We start from the raw sequence: 22,070 nt of genomic DNA on the forward strand, positions 1-22,070 counted from the left end.
TTAGTCGACTCCATGTGCAGCAGGAGGAGGATTCCTGCTTGGTTCTGGTTCTGATCTGGAGTCCTGACTAGCCCCTGGCTGTGTGCTATTGTGCATCTCTGCATGTTCCACTAAAAACTCCTCGCCTGCATTCCCGTCTTCACCACCTCCCGCCTCTCCAGTCGCCAGCTGCTTCATTCTCAGGTTGATGGAGCCGTAAGTCCTCTTGGGGCGAACGAACGCTGCCCTGCGTCGGTACATCTCACCCCGGCAGATGGACACCATGAGCAGCACAGACAGGAACATGCCCCCCAGAGTCAGAAGGCCCAGGCCTGCAATGATGCACTTGTCCAGGTGGGAGCCCAGCTGGGCGTAGTACATCTCCAGCTTCTCCATCTGGCGGGCCGACACCGAGTCCGGGTCAACTTTGGCCTCTCGGGGGATGGTGTAGGCAATGACCACAAGGACGATCCCACTCACCAGGAACACCAGAGCAAAGATGAACCCGTAGTCCGCAGAGTGGTCGTCTATGGGGTTCAGCTCTGTGAAGTCCTGGCCCTCTTCCTGCCCGCCACCTCCTTCCTCCTCGTCATAGGAACGAGGGGAGAGCTCCTGGTGCTGCTGCTGCTCACCCTGAGAGAAACAACGAGGCAAAGAAGGAAGAAAGAGACACAAACAAAGAAGAAATGAGAGCAGGGTATCACCAAGAACAAACACAATGTTGGTGACTTCAAGAGTAAAAAAGAAAAACAAAGAAACATGAAGAAAAGTGTTTGTGTCAACATCTGAGTCAGAACTTCTCCGTGAACAACCTGGTCAAACATGCGGATGCTGAAATTCAATTTCCATAGAGACAGGTGGCTTTGTAAAGAGAAGAGTAAACCATTGATGACACAGGACAGTTTTCTGTTGATGCTGAAACATTTTGTCCCTGTTGGACACTGCAGGTTAATCTCTTACTGTGTAACCACACTCTTCAAATGTTTCTCCACTAAACAATAAATGTGATGGCACCGCTGTGTAGCTTTGTACGAGCTGCTGTTTGGTTGTAATTCAACACCCGGTGATCGATATGGAGTTTTAGAGTTTGAGGATCTTCAGGCCCAGGTCAGCTCCACAATCAGGCTCCATCCTGTTCATCTTGTTCAGTTTAAACTGATACTGGAGGAGGTTTTTCTATTTGTAACTGAGATTTCTTAGTACAAAGAAATGTGGACGGGCAGAAGAATAAATTATTGTGACTCTTATTTGGAGTGGTTTTGGTGGTTTTATAGAAGCAAACCAAACATCAAAGGAGTCTGTGAGTTAAATCTACAACAATCTGTTAAGATACAGTCTAATCGTCCAAAACAATAAGAAGGAAAGTGAAAATCCATCACAAACTGATACAAGTTTCATTAATTAGCTCAAGGTGTCTCAGGAAACACACACAAAAAAACACTGAAGAACAAAGCAACTTAACGTACAAACTGAGTCGTGATCCAAAAGCTGAGAAAGTCCAAAGCAAACACTAAAACACAAATGGGACCATAACACACACATTCACAAGGATCTGAACAAAGAACAGAGGGATGTATATATATACACACACACACACACACACACACACACACACACACACACAAGGAGACTAACAAGGCACAGCTGAATGTAATCAATAACTAATGACACAGGTAAAACAAGAAACACTAACCAACAACAGGAAGTCCTTTCAAAATAAAGTCCCTGAACAGGAGGCACAGCACAGATCCTGACAGACACTCCTTATAATTTCAGGGTTTATTGACAGTCAGTACATTCATGGATGTACAGTGAACAGGAACATATCTAACTGTCCAGAATGTGAATACATACAGGCTAAAATATGACATACAAGGTTTAGTTTTCAGTGTTACTCTGTGGAATGGTTATATTTGAAAATATTATAATAAATTGAACCTGAGTTTAGATTTGTTTCACCAGGTGTGCTGTTACCTGTGGCTAAACCAATTTCAACCTGCGCATGGGGTAAACATTAATTTCACCCCGGACAGTTAGTGTGTTATTATCCCGGAGAGACAGACACAATGTGAGCGTGAACACAGTGGAGGCTAATTAGACCTGACTAGTGAAATAAATATAATAATAAAAATAGTAATAAACCAGAGGTGATTTTAGACCATTTCCTAGGGTGCTCATGCAAACCTAAAATTCATCTCAGCACCACCAAAACATAAAGATAATTATTAACTATTATTAACTAATGTCAGATTTCACAAACACGTTGTTGGATTTCATGGTGGAGATTAAAGCTGGAAAGCAAATCTAGTTGCTGCCTGTGTGACTGTGAACACTGGGCTATTGTTGCTGTGACTTAGAAAGTGTGTTACAGCTCCATGGTGTGAATACTGTCAAACAACGTTAGCTGACTGAGCCCCTGTAACTGATGCTCTTTATTATTTTAGTGTGAGTGGAGATAAAATACAAACCTGCACAGGATTATGAAGCTTTGTGATTATTATTCTTCATTAACAAATAAAATAAAGTTCAGTTTTTACATTAAAGGAGGAAAACAACCAGGCTCAGGTGAGGAAGTGAGGTCAAAATGACACTACCTGACTACATTACCCATAACAACCCAGTATTGAATTGGAGTCATATAAATCTGTGTGGTTTCATTGATGCGTTTTATAAAATTATAGATTCTGTGGTTGGATGATACGTTTGGTCGAGAGCACAGAGAAGAACAGAGGAGGACAGTGATGGAGACAGAGAGAGAGCAGGAGCTCGTCCCCAGATAGACCCCTGGACACAAGGCCCTGTATAAATGCACATGTGCCCCCCAAAGTCTGATCCTAGAATTGTCCCTGTAATAAACCAAACCGAGCCATTGGCTACACCAACCTTGTGACTGCCTGATGTTGAGGGCGAGCAGTTCACCGACACAGTCTCCCCCTGCTTCTGCTGGTTTTGCTCCTCATCCTGCTGGTAGGAGGCGTTCTCGAAGCCCCGGGCGGCACAGCCCACATTGGTCGCCGTCCAGGGCGCCGAGGCCGATGTGGGAGACACAGCTCGACGGCCACCTGCGCCCCGAAGCTCCTGGAGCTCTACGTTGTTGAAAGAGGACTCCATCTAAACCAGACTGATGTTTTCATGGCCCTCCACTCTGCAACATCCTCACTAGATAAAGAAGAAATAGTGACTCAAAGCACAACCTGAACTAATATCAGTTGTGATTTACAGCAGCTCTGCTTTATGGCATTTCTATGGTTTCACTCCTTTAATATAAATAGAATTAGGATCAGATATACAATTAGGATCAAATATACACATTAGGATCAAATATACACATTAACCACATTTTAAACAGGCAGAAATAATGTAAACATCAAAAACAACATTTAAACAGTAAAACACTGACACTGATGCATAAAACAATTTAAATAGTGAATAAATGTGTGTGTGCTGAAATAGAATAAAACGTTTATATAGAATGACAATGACAAATGTAAGTAGATTTAATTATAGTAAGAGAAATGAAAAACAGCACAAACTGTGGCCATGAATATTCTAATCTGCAGCCAGGCTGAAGAGGTTTCACAGCATAAACACTAAAAGCTGCCTCACTAAAAGTTTTTGTCTTTGGAACGACTAAAACACTCAGAGGATCTGAGTCCTGGTTCGCCCTGTCTGGCAGGTCGGCTGCAGCAATGAGGCCATGAGGAGCTTTAAAACAAGTTAAACTGTTTCAAAATCAATAGAGGAAAGTGGCAGGAAATAACACAGGCGTGTTTTTATGGACAGTTTGACTTATTTTCGTTTCATTTCAGAGGAAACTGTTGTAGTTTTAATATGATCAGGCTGTGAAATAATAAAATAACCACCCAGCAGTACATGATGTAGGTATAATTAGCTCTCTCTCCAATTAAATGCTGCCTCACACTTCATTAGTAATAGTATCGCAGTACTACAGAGTATATATGATAGATATACCACACTGTGCTGTTGGTGTTTTGTGTCTTTGCACCTGTGTGTCTGTGTGCGTCACTTTCTTCTTGTTTCAAACGTCTTTGTGGTCATTTGGATTCTCGTGTTAGTTGTTTAGAGTCTGTTTGTGGTCGTTTGACATCTTGTGTGTTTCTGTGGCATAATGTGTTTTGGGTCCGTGCCCAGGAGTTGGGCCACGAATGGAGCCATGCACACTGGATAGTTTGGTTCATGAGAACAATCAAGGAGTTCTGCTGCATGAGAGAGGCCTGTTTCACACACACACACACACACACACACACACCCTCACACACACACACACACACACACACACACACACACACACACACACACACACACACACACACACAGACAAATCACATGACTCTCACCTCCGTAGTTACTCATTTCCATTTTTTTCTTCTCTTGTCACCATGATCGCTGTCACTTCTTCCTGTTGAACCCAAAGCAGAGTCAAAGATACAGAATCCTGGTCTAAACCCTAGACACAATAAACACAATCCTGCTCAGACACACGCACACACACACAAAAGGCTTATAGGCATATATATGTTATATGTTTATAAATTCATTTTAACTGCAGTATCAGCTAATAATGTCCCTTCATTTGTGAATCTCATTAGACTGGGATTGTAAACGGGCAGTGTCAAAGCTTTTATCATTAATATTATTCATTTTGTTTTATTTTGCTCATGTGTCTAAATATAATATGTAAGTAGGCGTCAGACAGAAAACAGGAGATTTATTGTCACTTTCTAATTAATTCGTAATATATTAATTATTTAGGATAGAAATGGTAAAAAAAAAAAAAACCTGAAGTCCAACGTGATGTTTTCCAAAGTCTGACATAATTTATGAATTTGAATCTAAAGGAGTAATGACATGTGTAGTGGGGGGTCAGTGGGACCCAACATTATTGCCCATGGGCCGCTCAGGAGCTGGATCCAGTCCTCAGATGCTTCACATGAGGGTAATGAGAAGCAAAATCTCAGGTAACAGTGAGACAATTGTGACATCTGCTCCCATCAGCTGTTTTTTTTTTTTCTCGCGTTATTTTAGGATAAACTCACACCCCCTGTATGAGGGTTCACACCTCACAGCCCCGGGTGTCAGAGCTCAGACTCGTCGGCTTTGCACCAAGATTTTATAAGCAGAAGCTGGTCTGAATATTAAAAGCAGAAAGTAATTTCACTCAGACAATTAAGAGTTTTCGTCCATCCTGCCCAGAAGCGTCACATCTTACAGCTGAATCTCCAGGCTGCAGTAGCCCACTGACACAGTTACCGTGTTTCAACCTCCAGGGGCCCCCGGGGGCCCCAGGTGACCACGGGCAAGGTTTCATTTTACCGTCTCCATCACCGTGACCTTGTGATGCGCCAAAGTACCAAAACCAGAACCACCACAGTCGGTCTGCGTGTGTGCATGAGGCGGTGTGTGTGTGTGTGTGTGTGTGTGTGTGTGTGTGTGCAGGAGCGATTATATCAGGATTACCCGGGACAGATAAGCACCACACCGACTGACACGCTATTCATTACGCGGACCGGACGGCTGATAACGTGCACAGGAGGAGGACGGAGAGTTCGAGTCCGCGGATCATCTTATCCCGAGTGAAAATACGAACCGAGCGGTGTATGAGCCGATTTCTGCGGAGGGAAACACCGGGGATGGTTTCAGTATCCAGGCAGGGAAACAAGCAGCACCTACCCCGCGCTGAGCCCAAACAAACACCGCCGATTGCGTCGATCATCCGCAGGGACACCGATGAGATCCAAGAGAGTCGAGCAGTGAAAGTGATGGGAGTGACACCCGGGTCTTACCTGGTGCTGAGACCGGGACCAGGCGGGAGTCGGACGGCTGTGGAGGATGCTGAAGGATGCTGGAGGATGAGAGAGGAGGATGGAGGGAGGGGGCAGACTGACCATGCGCACAACCAGCCTGAGTCTTTCTGAGCTGCTGGTGGAGCTGGTGGTGTCGTTTAAGGGGTTTCCTGGTCTCAACGACCCCCATTATACAAGTCTTTATTTCCCCAGAAACCAGTACTCTGGAACCAGTGGATCAAGAAGCATTAAGAAGAAGCATCCTTTACAGTAGAAATACCACATAGTAAAAATCCTCTGATCCAAGTAAAAGCCCTGGATTTTAAATGTTACTGCAGTAAAAGTCCAAAAGTACCTGGATAATACCATAAGCTGATGTTAACTACCTTATATACTTCTAATTTGAAGTACTTTATATACCGCTGGGTAGCTGACGTTAACTACCTTATATACTTCTAATTTGAAGTACTTTATATACCGCTGGGTAGCTGACGTTAACTACCTTATATACTTCTAATTTGAAGTACTTTATATACCGCTGGGTAGCTGACGTTAACTACCTTATATACTTCTAATTTGAAGTACTTTATATACCGCTGGGTAGCTGACGTTAACTACCTTATATAGGAAACAGCTGTGACCAGATCAGCTGAAACTCGTATCAGATGTGAGCAGAAATAAAATCTCTATAAATGTTGCACTAGAACAAAAACACCTACATGGTACATGGTTTGAATCCTGCGTAGAAAGTGAACTAGATGTGGAAATGTTGGTCTATGAATGTCCTCACCACAAAGACGGTTTAGGACCTGGAAGATGAACTATACCTGCCCGGCGACGATTACAACCTCACAGAGATGTCACAGCTGTTACCATGGCAACACATACCCAGCACAGACAGGTGTAAAACCAGCAGCCGTAAAAACATCAGTTTTATCTGACTGAAAAGCTTCTCACATGAATAAACGTGTGTCCTCTGCTGCTGATTTCTCTCTCTGAACACTCTGCTGGCTTCACACTGAGCAGCTTAGTATTTGCAGCATGAAAAACTGTTTGTCCCTTTTTAATGTTTGTGCATGTTCACTAGTCAAACAGAACAAAATCCACCACAGAAGGTGCAGATGGTCGTTTCTCCAGCAGCCTCAAAAGACCAGAATGCACTGCAGCTACAAACTAAACCAGGCTCTGGATTCACAACATCACTCTGATGACACCACATTCATTGGTTCTGTCAGTCTCTGTACTGGACTTAGACTCTATAACACACACAAATGCTCCGTACAAGCACATACTGAGCTCTGTGTCCATCTCAGCGCTCTGGGCGAGTAGTCGTCCATGGAAAAGGCAGCAGCCCATGAAGCGTGGACTAATCTCATGTCACGGCAGCTGGGATCGCTCACTTCCCAGCCTCAGGTAGATCATCAGCTCTCACCTTGTGGAGATGAAGGTCAGGGGAAGTGTGGCGAGTCAGTCACTGCACAGAGCGACCACTCAGGGGCTTTTCTGCCTTTAACAGGGAGCTGAAGCCTAAATACTGAGCTGGGCTAATTTTAGCTCAGGCCTTTGTGTGCAGTTAACAGGATGCAGAATGAAAATTGTATTCACGAGGGTGTGAAGCATCATGGGATTCTCTGGCTCCTTCACGGTTTTCAGTTCCTGAGAGCCTGCTGGCAGATTTTATAAATGTCTCACCTTCTTACTTCATTTTTGAGGATTTATCTCGTCTCATGTCTGTGGACGCTTTATGAGAGAATGGCTCCCTGGCAGAGACAGGTACCAGGCCCCACAGTCCGTCATGGATGACTGAAAGACACAAAAATGAAGTGGTCAGTGTGAGTCTCTACGCAGCAGCATTAATAACATTAAACTGGATGTTAATCAAATCAGGTGATGTGTAATCAATATTTTTGTTTAAACATCGTATGAACTGACAGTTTTCCATGTGAAAGGGATGAAACCTCAGGAAATTATCAGCCAACTCTTCATTTCTGTGTCTTTCAGCTCTTTGTTGGATTTTACAGCCCATAAAGTGACTGTTTTAGCCTTCCCACCAGGACAGGACATGGCTCTGGGCCTCAGTGTTTCAGCAGCTGTAAAAAGCCAATGACCTCTACCTGCTCAGCAGCAAACAGACACAGAGTAATAGATGAGCTGGTGAATATATTGGAGCAGTTAGCAGCTAAAGAGCCAGAGATTTCCCTCAGGAGTCAAAACAAGAGCAGAAACTGGATTTAAGTTAATGTTGCGGCCAGAAACAAAAGACATTAAGACACAATGGGCTGAAACTCTATATACAGGTGCTTAAAGCTGAGAGGAGCTGCAGGTTCATCACTATCAGAAACACCTTGCACCTTATTATAAACACACTGACTGCAGCCCCTTTGCGCGCACGCATGCACGCACACGCACACACACTTCTAAAAAACAAACATGATTAGAGCCTGAAGTTCGCTCTCAGGGGAACAGATCTTTTCTTCTTATCCTTCAATCATCTGATGACCCGTTTCAGATTTATGTGCTCCCATATTCACAGAGCACGTCTTTGAAGAGGAGTTAAACTCAGAAGCTAAGAATGCTCAGAGGAAGATTTATTTTACAAAACTTTTGGCTTTTGTAGAAAATACAACTTTTGTTTGAAGTGAACGTAGAAACACAGAACAGCAAACACCAGAGTGACACAAACTTGTTCTGCTTCCAGATTATCATCCATTATTGTATTTCAAGGCTTCCTGGAGCAAAATCTGTACTTACTACACTTAACTTCTATTTTACAACAAGCGGTTAGACGTCGGACTCCTTGTCCTGCAAATGTGCTTTTAGTGAACTGAGCTGAACAAAACAAATCATTTTGTTTAAAGTTACAAAGACTGATTTTGAGGTGAGGACACAATAAAATGTTAAATTCATCCAAACATGAGTGTAGATACTACACACTAGGCCACAAAAATACTGCATCAGTCAAGCTCAGTTAGTTACCTGTTAATATTATTACAACATTAAATGGTTTAGAACCACAAGAAGTAGAGATTAAAGGAAACAGAGGAACCAATTAAAAGAATAAAAGTTTCTCTATGAACAGTAAAGACCTGTGCAGATACTGTGGTGAGGAACGTGTTTCATACTGGAGAGTGTCCAACAGCACTTGATTTGTCACATCCTAACAAAGGAACTTACATATACAAATTAACAGACTGGACCATTGTAAAGTTCAAATCTTTTTTTCAGTAAATTTTGAACTGAAGTGCAGAATGTTGAACTACAAAACATAATAAACCTTCTGCTGCACAATAAAATGAGAATCAGACAGACGACTTACAGAGATCCTCAGGAAAAACCCCCAAGCTGTCTCACTCTGAGTGCTGTAGCCTCAGATTCACTTACTGACCACTTTATTAGGTACACCTGTGAAATTTAATGCAAACCAGTACAACAGCTGTTGTCAGGGTCAATGTAGTGAGGTGGCACTGAACTGGACTGTGTTATACTAGCAGGTGGGTCTAATGCAGTCATCATCACCATCATCATCATCATCATCAGTAGCTAAACCTTAGTAGCAATGACACAGCTGAATTAACACCTCATGGATTAAGGCTGAGCTGCAGCTTTCAGTTTCCTTCTGAACTCAACAGTCTGAAAAACCTGCTGACGCTGTAACCTGAGGTTACCTGTGAGTCACAGCAACAGTGCAACGTTAAAACTGCTGTGAATTGTTGCATTTGTCTCTTCAGAACAAGAGACTTTAATCCCACATTGCAAACATGTTTTTAAATGGAGTCGCTCTGAAAAGATATGAATTTTAACAAGTCAAACAGCTGAAGATGAAGATGTTTGGCCACAGTCCACCTGGGTTACCTGGGGGGAGGAAAAAAAAAAAAGAAAAGAGAAAAAAAAGTGACCTTTCTCTGCTCTGGTGTGGTGTGGCCTGAATATCACATTCAGATATTAGCATAGATCTAAAAGTCAGAGTTTTGTGGTTGTGACCACTACATGTGGAAGCAGTCACTGCTTTGGCTTAGACCAAGGCAGGAATCAGGTCAGCCGTTATTTGGTCATATGACCCTCAGGTCATATTGTATATGGTCAAAGATGAATGAGCGTCAGCTTCCTGGAAAATACAAACACGTCTCCACATGTAGCTGGAAGCTTTTTAACTAAAATCCTTTCATTTTTCCTGCTATCGGGTGTTTGTTCAGTGACTCTGCCGCTCAGACACGACGTCCTGCAGACGCTTCAGCAGCACATCTGGACTGCTGCTGTTCTCTGGACATGCCCTTTTGTTGGGGGAGTCGCATGCTGATGACATCATTACATCCCCCTCCATGGTGAAGGCCCGCTTTCTGCTCACACAGCCCTGTCTGATCATGCGGTTGATGTCTGATAACTCCTGCAGGGAAGCAGCAGAGTGTTAGAAGTGCAGATGGAACAGCTGCTAAAAATCCTTTGCATTATTGAATAACATACCAGTTAGTTTTGATTCATCATTTAGTCTGTGAAATGTCAAAAAACTAAAAAAAAAAAAAAAAAAAAATTCAAAGCCCAAAGCAAATGCTGTTTAAGCAAAAGTCCAGAAACCTAAAGATACTTTCAGTGTTCAATGAAACCAAAAGACAGAAATAAACATTGAAAACAAGACTTTTAAAAATGAACATTTGAGGATGAAAATCCTTTACAGTTTTAGAATAAAGAATAAAAATCAACATAAGTGACCAAGAAAAGGACATGAATTAATTCAGTCTCAGTCACAAACTGATCAGTGAAACCAAACCTCTACTGACACTGATTCAGCTGCTTGACCTCTTGTTGCCGTTAAAAAGAAGCATCTTCCCTCCACGAACATTTTGTCTCTGTCGTCTGACGTGAATCCTGGCTGGTTAATTAGTGAGCGTTGTATTTCTGCTGTTTACACCGAAACCATCACACAGATGCTGCTGAGGGAACTTTCCAGACTTGTCCAATCCAGACTCTGCTGCATGTTGACATCTAATGAGCTTCAAACAGCTAAATCTGTTCTTACAGCTGGACTTCTGTATCACTGTCTCACCGGAACATGAAAGGACAGGCGAGTGGGTTTTCCACTGATCCATTTCAGATCAGGTCCAAAAGTCTGGACTAGTGAAGGGCAACCATCATTTTGTCAAACACAAACAAAGCAGTTTGCACCAAACTCTGTATCAACATGTGTGTTCTTGCCTTGGACGGGCTGCTGTTGATCCTGTAGGTGTAGGAGTTTGGCGTGAGGCAGCCTGCAGAGTTCTTGTGGGGGGAGACGTACAGCGAATGTCTCTGGGAGATTCGACGTGGAGAGAGCGGCTGAGCCCGGACCAATGGGAATGGGGACAGAGGAGGAGCGTCCGCCTGGAGGACGAGAACCGTCAAATTATGTTTCCAGTCATTCAGTGAAAAGTGATAAATTCACGATAGTGGCTTAGTTTTCTGCTGTGAGCACATCATACCCTGTTGTCATGGGTGGCATATCTCAGTGCAAAGCTTTTCATCTTCAGGACGAAGACGGTGTTGTAAAACTGGATGAGGTCACCACGTTCCTCCTCCGCTGACTGTTTGAAGCTTGAGGTTCCTGAGACCTGATTAGTTTTCTCTGCAGCTAAAGAAGCACACAAGTAATTTATAAAACAAGCCAGACAATTTATAAAACTAACATTCAAACATTTGTAATGTTTAGCTTTTTATTTTCACTACCTCAATCTAAATACAAAAACGCAAAATACAAAATATAAAAAATAAAAAATAAATAATAACATAAAAAAAATAAAATCATAATAAAATAAAATAAAAACCCCCAAAAACAGAAAACCTGCTTCAGGTTTTGAACTGGGACACAATAATTTGTTTAAGTTTTCTGGTGTTTATAGACCAAATAATGGTGAAAGTAAATTTTACTAAGAAAAACAAAAGTTTGTGTTTCATGACAAAAGTTCTTCAACTGCAGAACCAAAAAGAAAATAGCTTTACCATTTTAAAAACAACAGTATTAAAGGCAAATAATTTTTTGTGAAGAGCTGAGGAAACTGCAGTTTTTTTAAACAAATCTGTTCTTCTGCTTAAACCAGCTCATCATGTCTGAGTGTTTATGAAGCGTCTGTCTGATCTTACATTCAGCACCTGAAACTGGATCCACCTCCATGTTTTCATCAGCCACGGGCTCTTTGGGAGAGTGACGCAGTAAGACGCTACGATAAACCTACAGACACACACACACACACACACACACACACACACACACAAAAGAAATGTCCTACTTCAGTTTTACTTTGTATGAAGCTACCTCCATATAGTCTATTTAAATCTAGTCAAACAAAGCTACAATAATTAGTACTATCTTTGTGAGGACCATTTTGAGGACATTTTGGCTGGTCCTCGTTTGTCCAGGCTCCTGTTTGAGGGTTAAGACCTGGTTTTAGGGTTTAGGTTAGAATCCGTTTTAAGCTGGGGTTAGAATGAGGGTTGAGGTTAGAGATTGATTTGTGATCATTAAGGTGTAGGGTGTCAATGAGTGTCCCTGAAAAGACAGAAAGACAAACACGTGTGTGTGTGTGTCTCACATGGCTGCTGGCCTGTGGTTGGCTGCGATAACACTTCATGATGTCCTGGAAGGTGTGTGTCTCTTTAGTGATCTAAAGAAGGAAAAAAGATGTGGAAGAGTAGGGCAGCAACGTTAAGGATTTTGTGAATCAAGTGTCAGATTTGCTGTGGCTCAAACTGTTCACAGCCGCTTCCAGAAACAAAACAATAGGAGCCAAGTTTTTTTTAATTACATGTGACACGTTTTCTCACTTTGGATATGATGTAAATGCTACAGAGCAGCAGCTGGTCGAGGTGTCGGTCCTTCATCATATCTGTGCAGTGGACCACACAGTGTTCAAAACACGTCCAGATTTTCCCACGCAGCTCTGAAGAGATGTCCAGTCTTGCGCACAGGTCTCTCAGACGTACACTGGCCAGGTGGTACACCTGGAAGCAGAGAGAGAGGTCAGGTGGGTCAGAAGACTGAAACACAACAAGTGGAAGCTCACCAGTGTTTTTTTTAATGGAGGCACAAATCAACTATACTACACTGGTTCATACCTTCCTGAAGAACAGAGCGACAGACCCGGTGCGTCGCGGCCGCCCATTTCCTGTGTGGGGGTCAGAGGGCATGGGTGCGGAGGCGGCACGGCTCGGGGAGGCGGTGAGCAGGAACTGAGCGGTGACAGCACCGGAGGAGTCAAATGGCTGGACCGGGATCAGCGTAATAGTTTGGTCACTATTCACACCTGCGGACGTTCACACACAAACACACAGTAAGTAGTGAACAAAACCAACGTGTGTTTGTTTCAGCACAGACAACCCTCCACCTGCTGCAGCTGGATTTACTGTGTAGCACCAGAGCAGGGAACCAACATGACCAGTGGGTCAACGTGCAAGTCAAGAGGTTTTAGGATCATTTTAATACCACAGAATTTAGATTGAATCAGTTTTGTGTTCCATGTACCCTGTGGACTACAGAGGTAAAGAGTATTTGTATTCGTTGATTAATGTGCATGCTTCTGTAATTGCAGGTCAATCTGTGTAAATGTATCTGTGTGTGTGTGTATGTGTGATTTACTTTGCAGTGGGATATTCAGGACAGTGGTCTGGCTGCCGATCTTCAGGGTGCTGCTTGAGCCAAACGTCAGCCTTTTGGCCGGAGATGAGATCGGGCTCATACTGGGGGTCAGCCCTGATGTCGGGGCCGGAGGGTCGTCGCCAAACAGACGGCGTTTAGCGCTGCCGGCCGTGGGGGAGCTGTACCTGTCATGGACTGACAGTGGAGAGGGAGGCACCTCTGGAAGAGCAAAGGACAGAAACATCAGCTGCATCCACAGAATAAATCTCCAAACACAGAGACTGATGCACCAGAACACCCACCTTTACGTGCACTGCCCAGACCTGATCTGAACTCCTTGATGCGAGGGTGGATGATGGGGGATAGGGCAACCAAAGGCAGGTGGGACTGACCCGCACTGGTGGAACCAGAAGCAGAACCTGTGTCGAGGCTGGAAGAAAAATTCACCTGGAGAGAGCGGAGTGAAAAGAGTCGATGAGAAGAACAGGAGAGGATGAAGAGGGACAGAAAAACAAAGTAGCTGAAAGGAAAAGAGAAACTGGAGCTGTAGACTGTGAGCTACTTGTTAGTCACAATATATTGTGTGTGTTTCAGAGCGTGTGTCCTGCTGACCTCCTCCACTGTGGGCACTTTGTTCCCAGCAGCTTGCAAGGCACTCCAGAGGACAGAGTCTGTAGTCCACGCTCTGCTCTCCAGAACCTGCTCCTCGATCGAATTCAGGTGCTTGACCATGTCTCTGGACAGACCTTCCTCTGAGCGGATAAACACCTCGATCACCTGCGTACACACAGACATAATGTAGGTATATCAGACACACCTTGGAAATATCACTTAGGAATCACAGGTCTGGTTTAATGGAATAAAATTCCTGTCTTCTGTGATAAATACCTCTTTTAATGCAAAAACAAAAAAAAAAAATCTCGTTGAGTGTGTGTTACCTTGAAGAAGTAGAATGGGGCCAGTTTAAAGACATTGATGATCCAGGGGAACGTCCTTGGGGAGCTGTAGGAGAACAACACCACTTCCAGACAACACGCCATCAGGGAGGAGTGGAAGATATCCTGCTCCAGCAACACCTAACAACACACACACACACACACACACACTAATTTTTACTAAATTAAAAAAGACCTCTTATCATGTGAAGACAACAAAGTAAGGACAGAAAGGAGGAGGACAGAAAAGCTTAAAACAGGAGTAGACCTTTGATTTTTACATTCCAGTCTTATGTTATTTGTTGTTATTTAAGAATTGACATTAAATTATTAAATTCACTTTAAACCCACAGTGACTGACTGGGCAGAAGTCAAAATGAATGAAAATGAAATAAGTCGTGATCACAACAGAGACATATCATCACCTTTTAACCTCATATGGGAACTTGACCAGAACAACATGCTGATCTATGTGGACCATTGTCTGTGTCCACCTACTGAGTCTCAGCCCTCAGTTTGGGCTCTGGGTTTGGTCTCCACCACCTCCTGAGGGAAATCTCTGGCTCTTTAGCTGCTAAATGCTCCACTATGTTCACCAGCTGCTGTTTGTTGCTAAGCAGGTAGAGGACGGTGGCTTTTTTTTTTTTACAGCTGCAGCTCTGGAGACAGCTGCTGAAACACTGAGGCTCAGAACCAGGCTACGAGAGCACTGACAAGGAACCAGAACAGGAAAGTAAACAATGAGCTGAGACTCACAATAAAGGTCCATAAAGCTATGGGGAGCTGCAGATTCATCTGCTGAAGCACCAATAAGTACCAACCTTCTGAAATCATCACACTGCTGTTATAAAAACAAAATAAAACCCACTGTGGCAGCTGCTTACACTCATGTCTTTGCCGTGCAGCCGTTTGGTCTCCTGAACCATGACATTCTCCAGGACCTTGTAGTAGAGAATCTCAGCCAACTTCAGGCGGTTTTCTGCAAAATCTAAAAAAAAAGTAACAACAGAGAGTAAATTATGGTGTGACAAAGTGTCGTACACTTTTTCTGAGGTTTTCAATAAGGAAATAAAGATGCATTGAACATCTTGTAATTAATAAGACTGTGCTGTACCTATATGAGAGCCAGGTGTGTCCTCAGAGTCATTGGTGTATTGTTCTTTGAAGGCTTGGCCCAGCGTCTTGACTCTGGCCAGTATAGACTCTGTGGGATCTCTGGAGCATGACCTGTAACAAGGGCACAGGACACACTGTTAGTATGGAGGGGGCACAGAATCCACATCGATCTGCTTTGTCCCGGTCTCACGTCAACACGCAGGTAAGAAGCAGAAGGAAGAGACAAAAGGAGAAACTGACTTGAAGATCTGCATCAGCTGGTCGCTGGGGGCCGCCCGTAAGCGGGCCACCATGCCCTGTAGCCGGCTGACGCTCTGGGTCGCTGAGGACACGGGGGTGACGAGCAGCTCCTTCTCCTTCAGGTAGACTCGTCCTGTCAGAGGGGTGGAGGGCGCCAGAGACCCAGACTGCAGAAAAAGATTCAGATTTTTACTCTATGCTGGTGAGTGTTTCCTTTTTTGTCGTGTTGCAGCTCATTTTCTCTGTCTTGAAATATGTCTTTGTATGTATCTATGTATGTGCACATTACTGTGTGTGTGTGTGTGTGTGTGTGTGTGCTAACCTTCTCTACATGCTGTTGCAGCTGTTTCTGAGCCACTGTCTGACTGACAGATGCTTCCTGAATGATCTTCCTCGGAGTCCCAATTTCCTCGTCAGCATCGACTCCCAGAAACACCCGTTCATCAAAATCTCCCACCGTCAATACATACTCCTCATACTCCCTGTTTATGGCTTTACTGTAGGTCACAAACACACACGCAGACAGATGTTCAGTCTAACACTACAGACTCTGAAAACTACAAATACATACAAAACTTTCATCTGTTAAAAATGAAGTCAGGGAAAGAAAGAGACAGGAGGTTAAAAGTTGTGCATAAAGGAAAAACAGAGCAATCAGAAGCATTTATAAAACCTTATTACAAAAATGTTGTGTACACAGGCCTGAGGTGGAAAAGTTGGACAGAAAGACAAAATGATACTGTATGTGATGCTTGTCACTCAAACATCAATCATCACTTGCAGGGAAAAGGTGAAAATGTGTGTGGAGCAATGAGGTGTTGATTTTTCTTTTGCTCATCATCTGAAACGTCAGTTGCACAATGCAAATCTAGCTGGTGTTAAAGAGGAAAAGGATAAGTTGTTTTCTATCACAGTGACCTCGGACGTGTGTTCAGATGGCCTTACTTGTTATCAATGAAGTTCAGAGGGTCCAGCATTTCTGTCAAATGCTCCTCATTGCCTTTCAGGATCTGATTGGGGAGAAGGGATGAGTTTACAAGCCACAGATGGGTGAAAATCTGCTTTATATAAACTGAGTTTATATAAGTTTGAATAATAGTTTGACGATGAATCTGAGTGACTGTACCTGTCTCTGGAATAGTTTCTGTATGTAGGGTTTGAAGTAGTGCTGTTTAATGCCTTTGGCCTCCACCACCAGCCCATCATGCAGCTCACACAGCCTCTCCAACACACACGGATGAGGCTCATCGGGTGAAACATGCCCGTCAGCGCGGTACGTAGCAGGCAGACCTAATAACGTATGTGCATGTTTAAAAAGGGATTCTTATGATTCTCCCACAGTCCAAACACAGGTTAGATTGGTTGGTGACTCTAAACTGTCCATTGGTGTGAATGTGAGTCTGTCTCTGTGTCAGCACAGTGTCAGCTGGGATTGGCTCCAGCCCCTCACCACCCTGGATGTTCCAGGATAAGTGGTAGATGATGGATGGTTGGATTTCGTCATGCGCCACAGATGTAGTTCACAGCTGGCTGAGAACTGTTCAGAACAGAGAATACTGTCTCCAGTCTGTGTTCTGAAATCTTAGTTATTTTAATCTCATTTATGGGATGCATTTTGTCTAGCAGTCTTTGGTGTGTACAGTCACCATGGCTACACATGTGGTAGTTGAAAAGGCTGTTTATTTGTTGCTCTGCAGTGCAGCAACTGATTTAGAAATCGCACATTTTAAAATCCAGTTCACCAGGTTCAGATTGAGAATAGGAGTTGAATCAAGAGGAAACAATTAACGCAGTTATGTTCCTTTAGGACCACACACGTAAGTGTACCACATTCAACCCACTTGGGTAACTAGAGCATGTTATGTAAACACAGTCTCTATGTGAGTTGAAAAAGAAGTTTACACAAAAAATAAAAGAAGCTGGACCGAACTCTGTGCATGTACTGCTACATACACTTGACATTTGTTCACAGAAACACAAAACAAAATTCGAATAAATGCAGCGATGTAAACATTTGTTTTTTCCCCTTTACACCCAGACACACACACACACACACACACACACACAGAGCTTCTCACCTCTAAACGCTGGATTGATCAGGTCCTTCCTGTTGGCACAGAGCAGTGCGTTGCCAAACACCAGGTCCAGACTGCACAGGAGCAGGTGGTACGAGTTTACCAGGTCATCGCCGATCATACGGAAGTTACCTGGAGAGAGACAAACATCACATCCATCCATCCATTATCTATACCCGCTTTATCCTGAATCAGGGTCACGGGGATCTGCTGGAGCCTATCCCAGCTCTCTCTCGGGTGGAAGGCAGGGGTCCACCCTGGACAGGTCAACAAACAACACATCTGTTTCACAAAAGGAAACCTGTATTCTAACACCGTTTTAACGAATTAAAGGTCACTTGAAAATGAACGTTGGTTTCTGTAACACCAAAACTCACCAAATTAAATTCAAAACTTTAAGAATTGTTTAATCCTATGTCGAACGCAATTTAACAACTGCTGTAAATCCATACTGACAAAATATGAAGGCATGATGGAAAAACCTTCAAAGGCTTTTTGAGGAAAGTGAACTGAATGCTTCTAAAGACCTGCAGACTGCCTGCCACAGCAGAGACTTTTTCAGAGCATTTTAAAAGTCTACACTTCAGCGTTTCCAGCTGCTCAGAGATCTGGTTTAGATTCTGGGTACCTTTGGTGTAGACAAACAGAGTCCAGCAGAACTTGAACAAATCACTGATGTGACAAGGAAGCCGCCTGCAGAGCCAGAGAGACACACATATGGTTATTCTGTGATTGTGTTCCCTGCTGTAGGGCTGGCAACATGGGTGGTCAGAAAAATTAAAGAAATACTGGATCTGACAAACACAATAACAATGTATAAACACGTATCGTGCCTGTGTTTTCTGCTACGTGGCTGCCGGGGCGGCTCGCCTCCCTGTGGGTTCTGAAACATGTCCATGAAGATGGGCTCAAACTTGCGGAAGATCACTGTGGAAACCTCAAAGTTGCGCTCCAGTCGTTCCATGCGTAGCCTGAAGTCCTGAGACAGGTTGGACATGTCGGCCCACTTCTTCATTTTTGAGAAGAACTGGATCAGACTGGGAGGACAGGGAGAGAAGTGTGAGGAGCAACATACAGAAGCCACAACCCCAAACATAAACAATCCAGTTGAACAGAGGCTTCAGAGAATCTCACTTCAAACCGTTAAAATGCTTTTCTGCATTTTCTCATTGTTAATCAAAATTAAACTGCTATTTAAGAAGAAGAAGAAGAAGAAAAAGAACTTTATTAATCTCCAAGGGGAAATTAAATTGTTACAGCAGTTATTCTCATTTAAAGTTATTAAATTTAGCATTATTTAAATTATCAGAAGAAAATTATAATTAAGAGAGGATCTGTGTTGTTTCCTCTGAAAACTGTACAATGGAAATTTTGTCATCTGTCCTGCAGGGTCCATGTAGATGTCAGCATGCTCTGAAAACAGTGTTTACATGACTTTCAGTATTTCTTATCGTTTTGATAATTCAGCTTGAGTTAAACACTTTGTAGCTTATGCAGCAGTTTGTTGGAGGATTTTACAGTTTGAATTTTACTTTAATGTAGTAGAAACCCAAACGTGCTTTTAGTTCACTTCCTCATCAGTCATCTAACATTAGAAAAGCCACTTTTCATTGTATATATGATATGCCTTGTGATTTACCAGATGCCTTCTATCAGCTTATACTTTATCTTTAATACTGTCTCAGACTGGCAGATGCAGAAGACCCGACAGTGACTGACCTGAGTTTGGAGGAGCGGAGGATCCTGGTGAGAGAGACACAGTTTCCCTCCATCAGGCCTTTGCCCACTGTGGGCGTGGAGCCCTTCCTGCAGGCTGCATACAGAGAACAGGCCAGCCAGTGCACCACCTCTCCCTGTGGAGACACAGCAACACATCATTTAAACTACCACCACAGGAAAACACACAACATAATATACATTATTTTCAGCAGCAGAACACAAGCAGAAAAAAACAACTACATGTGTAGTTAAACTCTCCAGCGATGTGTGGGAAGGTTTGTTTCGCTCTCAGGGGTTTCTACATCCCAAAATAACGTCTCTGGTTGAACTTTTTAGATTTTTGTAACCACAGAGAACACAGCTGGGTATTTTTAAACAAGGCTGCTGAAGAGCCAATTGACTCAGCACAATCAAAATCTTAAACATTCAACGTCTTAGACTGCAAAGTATATAATCTCTCTTTGGTATCAGTTTTAAAAGACAAGACAAAATCAAGCCAGCATCATTTTACTGAAACGATCAATTTTAACAGTCCATTACTGATCACCTTTCAATCCTTGGAGTCACCTTTCAAGCAAAAATGCCCAATGTTTATGTTGACCAGATTGTCAATTGTGAGTTTTTGGCGTTTTTTTTTTTTTTTTTGTGGCTATGAGCATATGAGTTTTAGACTGTTACTCTGAATAAGTCATGAATACAGAAATAGTGATGAGCCTTTATCACAGTTATTGGACAACAGTTCAGTAAACAGAGAGATGACTGATTAGAGGTGGATCCATAATCAAAATAAATCTCAATTATTTGCAGCCTCACACAAAGTCAAAATTTTTATCTTCTTTTAAAATCCCTTAATTACAATGAACTAGATGACTAGTATCGTATCTGACCTGCACTAAAACTCTTTCTCTACAGAAACGATAACTAGCAGTTAAACAGGTCTTTTTCTCAATTAAATGATTCACTCCATCCAAAAGCCAGACCCAGCAAATGTTAGTCATTTTTTGTTTTAAAAAAATGATTATTAGATTATCAAACTTGTTAAAATGACGAATTTCTGTAGCTTCTGAAAACATCAGATATTGGTTTCAGAAGAGTTATGAATCTATTAACATGCTCTCAATGAAATGCTTTTCTCATTCCGCCAACAGTGAAAAATGGGCTGTTGTGAGTAATCTAGCTCTTGTAAAACAACACAGAACCAAAGCAGTTGTCAATAAATTAAGCCGCGTGACACATTAAGGCTTGTCCCTCTTCTCTCCCACTGCGGAGCAAATTCATAATTAATGTTGTGGCTTTAAGCTCAGTTTGATCCCTGTGTTTGAAAATGATGATGAGGATGATGACAAAAGATTGGGCCAAGGCCTGTCTCATAGGGTGAAGACATACAGTCAGAGTGTCCTGTCATAACATGTCAGTCACACAGTCACACAACTAAGTAGTACAGTACAAAATCTGCTTAGACTCACATTATTTGTAAAGCAGAGACCCTTCTCTTAGACAAATTAATCATTAATGTAAAAGGCTGCAGTTCAATTTCAACAGGGCTGTAAATATCAAGTTTATCTTGATTTTATTTTAGGTTTGAAACAAATTGTAGTTTTTAATTGGTGATTAACGTGATGATGATATTGTGGGTCGTCTTTAAACATTTTATTTTCTTAAACCAAAAACTTCAACTATTCAATTATTTTAATAAATGCTTGTTTTTCTGACTGTTCATTATAAGAATAATAGTAATAATAATGTGTAATAAATGTATATTACAGAACAACAGTAACTACATAAATTAATATTTTTTGGGGGGTAATCACAACCTATTAGACACACTGACTAAAGAAAAGAATGGCTGAAGCCCTTTAACTCCCAGACACTGTGCTGAAGTTCAGTTAGTCCTATAAACTGTCAGAAAACGAGAAGAAACTTAATGCACTTTGGCAAATGTCAAGTGTAACCGCAGGTCGTGAGGTTAAACAGCCCCTGAGGACGGTATTTACCTCCAGTGTGTATGTATTCCATATGGCAGTGAAGTTCTCCATGGCTTCAGTCGCCGTCTGCTCGTCCATGTTTAGCTCCTGACACAACGTCTCCAAACTCCTCCGGACTGAACTCTCCTCCATCCTCCCCGACTCCGAATCCGACGACTCTTCGCCCCGCATCCGTCCGAGCTTACAGTTGCAGTTTGAGCCGAGTTTTAAAACCCCCCAGAGTTAATTCCTGAACACCGAAACACGACGACCCGCCGTGCGAATGTAAACAACACCGTCAAACACACTTCCGCTCAAGGACCCCACAATGCATCGCGTTGGCGGGAAAACTGCAGAGCGGTGACCAATCAGAGGCTAGAACAGGGTGGGTCATGACTTCATTCGCCCCTCCCCCTTTCCCCGCCCACGTGCTGCTTCCAGCTAGCGGTTACTAAGCAACCACTCCCTCACGTTACGTTACTGTAAAGCGCGCCTTTTTTCTGCTTTTCAGTTTAATGTACAAAAAATTACATAGTAAATCAAATTTTACTAAGTTTTATAATAAAATATTTGAATATGTAAGTAATCTAACCAACATTATACAGTTGGCAACCTGTAGTTACAAGAAAAGGTTA

At 42.7% G+C, this 22,070-nt stretch overlaps 2 protein-coding genes across 3 annotated transcripts; both read right to left on the reverse strand.

Moving 5' to 3' along the window:
* tmem74b (transmembrane protein 74B) lies at window positions 1-3,090 on the reverse strand. Its single transcript, XM_026307783.1, has 2 exons — window positions 2,857-3,090; window positions 1-603 (listed from the first exon to the last, which is right to left on the reverse strand). The coding sequence occupies exons 1-2, from the start codon at window positions 3,088-3,090 to the stop codon at window positions 1-3; spliced, it is 837 nt and encodes a 278-aa protein (XP_026163568.1).
* Window positions 3,091-8,350: 5,260 nt separating this feature from the next.
* Window positions 8,351-21,747, reverse strand: rbl1 (retinoblastoma-like 1 (p107)). Of its 2 annotated transcripts, none has more exons than XM_026307744.1 (22): window positions 21,466-21,747; window positions 19,472-19,605; window positions 18,586-18,789; window positions 18,381-18,445; window positions 17,756-17,884; window positions 16,804-16,967; window positions 16,623-16,687; window positions 16,000-16,174; window positions 15,678-15,844; window positions 15,436-15,548; window positions 15,206-15,309; window positions 14,325-14,462; window positions 13,999-14,163; window positions 13,689-13,833; window positions 13,387-13,605; window positions 12,867-13,054; window positions 12,576-12,752; window positions 12,344-12,415; window positions 11,904-11,982; window positions 11,237-11,385; window positions 10,974-11,138; window positions 8,351-10,167 (listed from the first exon to the last, which is right to left on the reverse strand). In XM_026307744.1, the coding sequence occupies exons 1-22, from the start codon at window positions 21,625-21,627 to the stop codon at window positions 9,973-9,975; spliced, it is 3,174 nt and encodes a 1,057-aa protein (XP_026163529.1). In that variant the 5' UTR covers window positions 21,628-21,747; the 3' UTR covers window positions 8,351-9,972. The 2 variants fall into 2 exon arrangements, with proteins under 2 accessions (XP_026163529.1, XP_026163528.1); XM_026307743.1 differs by having other exon boundaries at window positions 11,895-11,982.
* Window positions 21,748-22,070: the final 323 nt, after the last annotated feature.

Source organism: Mastacembelus armatus, chromosome 5 (assembly GCF_900324485.2).
Source record: "Mastacembelus armatus chromosome 5, fMasArm1.2, whole genome shotgun sequence".
In the NCBI taxonomy this organism is placed as follows: Eukaryota; Metazoa; Chordata; class Actinopteri; order Synbranchiformes; family Mastacembelidae; genus Mastacembelus; species Mastacembelus armatus.

What these genes read in the sequence shown, in the direction of transcription:
- tmem74b (XM_026307783.1), bottom strand. Translation starts at nt 3,090, where the DNA reads ATGGAGTCCTCTTTCAACAACGTAGAGCTCCAGGAGCTTCGGGGCGCA. An exon ending in CAGGCAGTCACAAGGTTGGT is followed by an intron (nt 604 to 2,856) that starts GTAGCCAATGGC and finishes CAGGGTGAGCAG; the next exon opens with CAGCAGCACCAGGAGCTCTC.
- rbl1 (XM_026307743.1), bottom strand. Translation starts at nt 21,627, where the DNA reads ATGCGGGGCGAAGAGTCGTCGGATTCGGAGTCGGGGAGGATGGAGGAG. An exon ending in CACACCTGGCTCTCATATAG is followed by an intron (nt 15,310 to 15,435) that starts GTACAGCACAGT and finishes CTTTTTTTTTAG; the next exon opens with ATTTTGCAGAAAACCGCCTG. An exon ending in CCTGAATATCCCACTGCAAA is followed by an intron (nt 13,055 to 13,386) that starts GTAAATCACACA and finishes GAACGTCCGCAG; the next exon opens with GTGTGAATAGTGACCAAACT.